The following is a 6615-nucleotide window of genomic DNA, read 5'->3' as shown; positions in this document are numbered from 1 at the left end:
GGGCATTACGACCACGTCCGATCAGTTTCCACCGAATAGTTCCTTTGTCTATTCGGCGTCGATTTATTTATACCGTTTCTTAAGGCTAGTTTACAGGTAGTTGGATAAGTGTTGGGTTTGAGACTGACCTAGTTTACAAACTTTTGTTTATCGATTCTATAAATGCTGGTTGGATAATTTTGGTGTTTTTAATCATGGTTAGGTTATTGACGTCGATCGCGCAAACGTTTTTGCGCGCATCGTTCCCTGCCTGTTTCATAACATCCGGCCCGAAGTGGGTCATGCTAACTTGGCTCAAATGCCCGAACCCGTTGGTTCCCTGTTTTTCATGCACCGGCTTGCCGTGGGTCATATTACTTATGTGCAATGCTCGCGCACGATCGTGTCGCAACTTGTTTGCGCGGTATCGCTGGGTGCGTCGATCTATCAATTTGCCTAGATTGCAGTTTTGGGTGTTTTGCAGTTGTTTATGGGTTGAGGTTTTACCGAAATGGGTTTTGTTTGTTTTGTGGCGGTGTCACCTGATTTTGTTGTTTTCGATACTTAGTTCATAACATTTGATTATGGAATGGAGAGTTCATTGTGCTTTCCACGCTCAGCAAAAACGCGGTACTTCTGTGGTGGTTGATTTTCAGCCGTATAGCATAGGCATGCTACAGCTTGTCTGCATGAAGACCACGCGAGATGTCATCTGCAGGATTATCTGTGCCCGGTACATGCTTCCAGCACGTAATGCTGGACTCCTTCTGTATGAGAGCCACCCTATTTGCCACATATGGTTTCCAACGTCGAGGTGAGGAATTCAACCAATGTATCACGGTCATGGAATCGGTCCAGCATACCGTGGATTGTATAGTAATGTTTAAGGATTGGCTGACCTTCCGGTATAAGTGTGTTGCCAGTCGAGCCGCACATAGTTCCAATCTAGCGATAGAATGCGGGTTATCTAATGGAACGATTTTGGATTTGGCTGCCACGAGTTGAACAGAAATCCCGTCTCGATTTACAGTTCGAAGGTAGCAGCATGCCCCAAATGCAGCTTGGGATGCATCTGCAAAGATGTGTAGTTGTATGCTCGTGGGTTCCCGGCTTGATATGTAACGCAGGATGCGTACTTCCCGAAGAAGATGTAATGTAGAGTAAAACTTGTGCCATTCCTTTTGGACCTGTGATGGCAGCTCAACGTCCCAGTCCCAAGCTTTCCCGTCTTGCTTTAGCAACCAAAGCTGTTGCATGAATAGCTTGGCTACTGTTATGGCTGGTCCCAACAATCCGAGTGGATCAAATATCTTTGCAATGTAAGACATTGTTATCCTTCGTGTCCATATTGGTGCTGTAGATGGAAGATCGATCCGGAACCGAAGCAAGTCGAGGGCTGGCTCCCATACAAGCCCGAGAGTGGATACACATTGCGCGTCTCGTAATTCGTATGTTGGTAAGATCGCTACGTCTTCTGGTGGAATGCGAGAGAGCACTTCAGGTATGTTCGATGCCCACCTTTTTAGCGATAAACCAGCTGACTGCAGCATTTCTGTAACTTGGCTCACTATTTCGATTGCATCTGTTTGATCGTCAGCACCGGTTAGTAGGTCATCCACGTAGAAATCGTACAGGACAGGGCTAACTGCGCGTGGATATTGCTCCCCATGATCGTTTGCAATCTGCTTCAGAGTTCGTGTAGCTAAGAATGGTGCCGATGCCGTGCCGTAGGTAACCGTTTGTAGTTCGTAGGTGCTTATGGGTTCTGCGGAATTTTCTCTGTACCGAATGCGAAGAAAATTCTTGTCTTGGGCGTGATGAAGGAATTGACGATACATTTTCTCCACGTTTGCAGTAATTGCTATCGCATGAGCCCGAAAACGCATGACAATCGAAAGCAGATCTTGCTGTACTACCGGACCGATGAGCAAAGTGTCGTTTAGTGAAAACCCGGAGGTTGTCTTGCAGGATGCATCAAAGACAACCCTAACCTTAGTGGTCGTACTGGTCTCCTTTACTACTGCATGATGCGGCAGATAGTAATGCGGAACTGAATCATCAACGGGTTCGCTAAGTTTCTTCATGTGCCCCAAACGCTCGTAGTCCTTCATAAACTTGATGTATGCCTCTTTCATTTGCGGGTTGGAATTCAGCCGACGTTCCATTCCCGCCCACCGGCGATCGGCGATCTCCTTGGAAGCTCCTAAAATTGTATTGGCATTCGAGTTAAACGGTAAACTAACCACATACCTTCCCGCAGCGTCCCGAGTCGTCGTAGAAACGTAATGTTTCTCGCAGAGGTCCTCCTCGGCCGAAAACGTTGCTTCGTTGGGAAGGGTTTCGCATTCCCAGAACCGGTTCAGGATCACTTCCAGTGGGGTGTTTGACGTAGCCACATGGCAAATTCGTGGAGCCTCCTTTGCAGCTTGGGCAGTGTTACCCGCGACGACCCAACCGAAGGGAGTCTCGACCAGCCACGGACGTCCCTTGCCAAGCGACCGTTTCCTTCCGGAATGAATCTCCCAGAACGCATCTCCCCCGATGACGATGTCAATTCTGCCTGGGATGTAGAACGATGGATCCGCCAAAACTGCATCTACCGGCATCCTCCAGGAAGACACGTCAGTGGGAGTCGTTGGGATGTCCGCCGATGGGTTATTCAGGATCAGGAATTCCATTTGAGTCGCGAATGGTTGTATCTTCGACTGGACGGTTGCCACAATCGACCCGTTCACCAACTGCGACGCCATACCGATGCCAGAGATGGAAACGTTGACCTTAGACCGAGAGGCCATTAATTTCCGAGCGAACGCTTCCGAGATGAAGTTAGACATCGATCCGGAATCGAGAAGCGCTCTCGCCTCGTGCCTTGTTCCGTAGTCATCGACGAGATGTAGCACCGCCGTCTCAAGGAACACCGTTTCGTCTTCCGAGTTCACTCCCATCGATATCGTCGAAGAAATGTGTAGCAGTGAATGATGACGCTCCCCACACGTGCGACAGGACCGATCCGACTTGCAGTCCTTCGCTAGATGCGTATTGCTTAGGCAATTCCAGCAACAGCGCTTCTTTGCCACGATGTCGCGTCGCTGCTGCACATCCTTGCCGTTGAATATTGCACACATGCGTAGCGAGTGATTTTCAGCGCACTCCAATAAACACCGTGGTTGCCCCGAGGATTTGTGAATGGCTGCGGTGTTTGTAATGGCTCTCCGTGAGGTATTTTGCCGTGCGTTGCCGGCCACCTTAATCGTCGAATCCTCTACAATGGTAAGGCTTTTAGTGGATTTGAGGATCTGGATCCGATCTTCGACAAATTTCATCAGTTCCTGATACTTGTCCCGCTCGAAGTGGACGGAATGCTTCTCCCACGCAAGAATGGTCTCGCTGTCGAACTTCATCAGCAGCATGTTGGACAAAGGAGTATCCCATGCCTCCACAGGTTCTTTCAGCTTGGCCAAACCATTCAAATGCCGTGTGAATTCATCCACTAAATTAGTTAGATCTTCGACGCTCTCTGATTTTACCACCGGAAGAAAATGAAGTTTCCGCCAATACTCACGAATAAGGCTACGTGTATTGTCGTATCTTTTCAACAGCGCCTTCCAAGTGACCGCGTAGTTTTCGTTTATTAACGGTGTGTGCTCGAAGGGTAATGCAGCGTCGCCCTTTAAAGATGACAGTAGATACTGCAGTTTAGCAATCGATGACAATTCTGCCGAATCATCGATCATCGATACAAAACGGTCGCGAAACGAGAGCCATTTTGTAGAGTCACCGTCGAACGTAGGCAATTCGATTTTTGGAAGCCGAAGATTGGTTGCAGTTGGCCGTCCAAATGCCATTGTTGAGTTTGCCAGCATCGAAGAATCTGGTGTCTCCTTCGGAAGATTCGTCCGCAAGAATGCCTTCAAACGTTGGCAACGCTCCTCCATGTCAATCCTATCGCTGATACACGATTCCAACGCTTCACTGCTATCATCGAGTTCTTCTAATTTCGCCATCGCTGCGAAGAAATCCTCCTTTTGCTGCTGAAGCCTCTCCAATGCACCTGGAAGCTGACCCACTTCATCCTTGGAGAACGTGGTCACAAATCTTTCAAGCGATTTGATATTCTCCAACGCAACCTTCTTTTTATGCTGAGCCGCTTTGAGTTTTTTCTCCATTTCTCTTAAAAGTTTTTTGTTTTCACTGTGGCCTTTTTTCGCTGTCCCCCAAGGGTTAACCGATGACGCGCTGGAAGATCAAATGCGCGCAAACTCTCTCAAACCTTGATGGCGCGCAAAACGTGATGGCGGTTAGATGATGCAGCACTATCGAGATGCGGTGAGATGCGTAGGCGACTTTCACTAACTTCGTATTGTGTGCACTCTTTCTCACTGCACTGTTGTTTGCGTTGCACCCGTTGTGCAAATCCCTTGCGTTGCACTCGTTGTGCAAATCCTTTGCGTTGCACTCGTTGTGCAAATCAGTGTTCACAATTGACGAGGAACTCGTCGAATGTTCTCCTAACACTTGCTTCGCGGTCTTGACGTCGTGAACGTCGAAGAAAACAATTGTCCGTAAGACACTGCGTACGTCGTAGACGTAAACCGAGATAATTGTTCGTAAAACAATTACTGAGTAAAACTTTCACTCAACACGAAAGATCCGGTTCGAAGGACCAAATGATGAAATTTTCGGATGGTCTTCGTGCTGTGCAATTAAACCGTACACTTTGAGCTCCAGTTTGCTACTGTTTATTAATCTGTCAAATATAGTTCATTCGCGTTACCTTATAATTCATTTGACTTAGTTCCTATTTCCCTTTTCATTAATCCTTTTCGTTATTCCTTTTTTCTATGCCAATGATATCCGCCAGAATGTAGGCAACATACTTGACTTTAATTTCCCACACACCTTCTAAACACCATTTTGCATTGTCTCATTCTCTTTAAAGTCACTTTAAGCACCCTCTAAACACCATTTTGCATCGTCTCATTCTCTTTAAAGTCACTTTACGCACCTTCTAAACCTCATTTTGCATCGTCTCATTCTCTTTAAAGTCACTTTAAGCACCTTCTAAACCTCATTTTGCATCGTCTCATTCTCTTTAAAGTCACTTTAAGCACCTTCTAAACACCATTTTGCATCGTCTCATTCTCTTTAAAGTCACTTTAAGCACCTTCTAAACCTCATTTTGCATCGTCTCATTCTCTTTAAAGTCACTTTAAGCACCTTCTAAACACCATTTTGCATCGTCTCATTCTCTTAAAAGTCACTTTAAGCACCTTCTAAACACCATTTTGCATCGTCTCATTCTCTTAAAAGTCACTTTAAGCACCTTCTAAACCTCATTTTGCATCGTCTCATTCTCTTTAAAGTCACTTTAAGCACCTTCTAAACCTCATTTTGCATCGTCTCATTCTCTTTAAAGTCACTTTAAGCACCTTCTAAACACCATTTTGCATCGTCTCATTCTCTTTAAAGTCACTTTAAGCACATTCTAAACCTCATTTTGCATCGTCTCATTCTCTTTAAAGTCACTTTAAGCACCTTCTAAACCTCATTTTGCATCGTCTCATTCTCTTTAAAGTCACTTTAAGCACCTTCTAAACACCATTTTGCATCGTCTCATTCTCTTTAAAGTCACTTTAAGCACCTTCTAAACCTCATTTTGCATCGTCTCATTCTCTTTAAAGTCACTTTAAGCACCTTCTAAACCTCATTTTGCATCGTCTCATTCTCTTTAAAGTCACTTTAAGCACCTTCTAAACCTCATTTTGCATCGTCTCATTCTCTTTAAAGTCACTTTAAGCACCTTCTAAACCTCATTTTGCATCGTCTCATTCTCTTTAAAGTCACTTTAAGCACCTTCTAAACACCATTTTGCATCGTCTCATTCTCTTTAAAGTCACTTTAAGCACCTTCTAAACCTCATTTTGCATCATCTCATTCTCTTTAAAGTCACTTTAAGCACCTTCTAAACCTCATTTTGCATCGTCTCATTCTCTTTAAAGTCACTTTAAGCACCTTCTAAACACCATTTTGCATCGTCTCATTCTCTTTAAAGTCACTTTAAGCACCTTCTAAACACCATTTTGCATCGTCTCATTCTCTTTAAAGTCACTTTAAGCACCTTCTAAACACCATTTTGCATCGTCTCATTCTCTTTAAAGTCGCTTTAAGCACCTTCTAAACCTCATTTTGCATCGTCTCATTCTCTTTAAAGTCACTTTAAGCACCTTCTAAACACCATTTTGCATCGTCTCATTCTCTTTACAGTCACTTCAAGCACCTTCTAAACACCATTTTGCATCGTCTCATTCTCTTTAAAGTCACTTTAAGCACCTTCTAAACACCATTTTGCATCGTCTCATTCTCTTTAAAGTCACTTTAAGCACCTTCTAAACCTCATTTTGCATCGTCTCATTCTCTTTAAAGTCACTTTAAGCACCTTCTAAACCTCATTTTGCATCGTCTCATTCTCTTTAAAGTCACTTTAAGCACCTTCTAAACACCATTTTGCATCGTCTCATTCTCTTTAAAGTCACTTTAAGCACCTTCTTAACCTCATTTTGCATCGTCTCATTCTATTTAAAGTCACTTTAAGCACCTTCTAAACCTCATTTTGCATCGTCTCATTCTCTTTAAAGT

The 6615-nt window shown here is 44.5% G+C and overlaps 1 protein-coding gene across 1 annotated transcript; it reads right to left on the bottom strand.

The window, feature by feature from the left end:
- Positions 1–762: 762 nt before the first annotated feature.
- LOC131271127 (uncharacterized) lies at positions 763–4145 on the bottom strand. The gene is made up of 2 exons (XM_058272513.1): positions 1008–4145; positions 763–924 (listed from the first exon to the last, which is right to left on the bottom strand). Exons 1-2 carry the CDS (start codon positions 4143–4145, stop codon positions 763–765), a joined length of 3300 nt encoding a protein of 1099 aa, XP_058128496.1.
- Positions 4146–6615: the final 2470 nt, after the last annotated feature.

The sequence above is a fragment of the Anopheles coustani genome, unplaced genomic scaffold, assembly GCF_943734705.1.
Source record: "Anopheles coustani unplaced genomic scaffold, idAnoCousDA_361_x.2 U_8, whole genome shotgun sequence".
Classification (NCBI taxonomy): Eukaryota; Metazoa; Arthropoda; class Insecta; order Diptera; family Culicidae; genus Anopheles; species Anopheles coustani.
The sequence above is the reverse complement of the archived record's forward strand: the minus strand, read 5'-3'. Positions and strand labels throughout refer to the sequence as shown.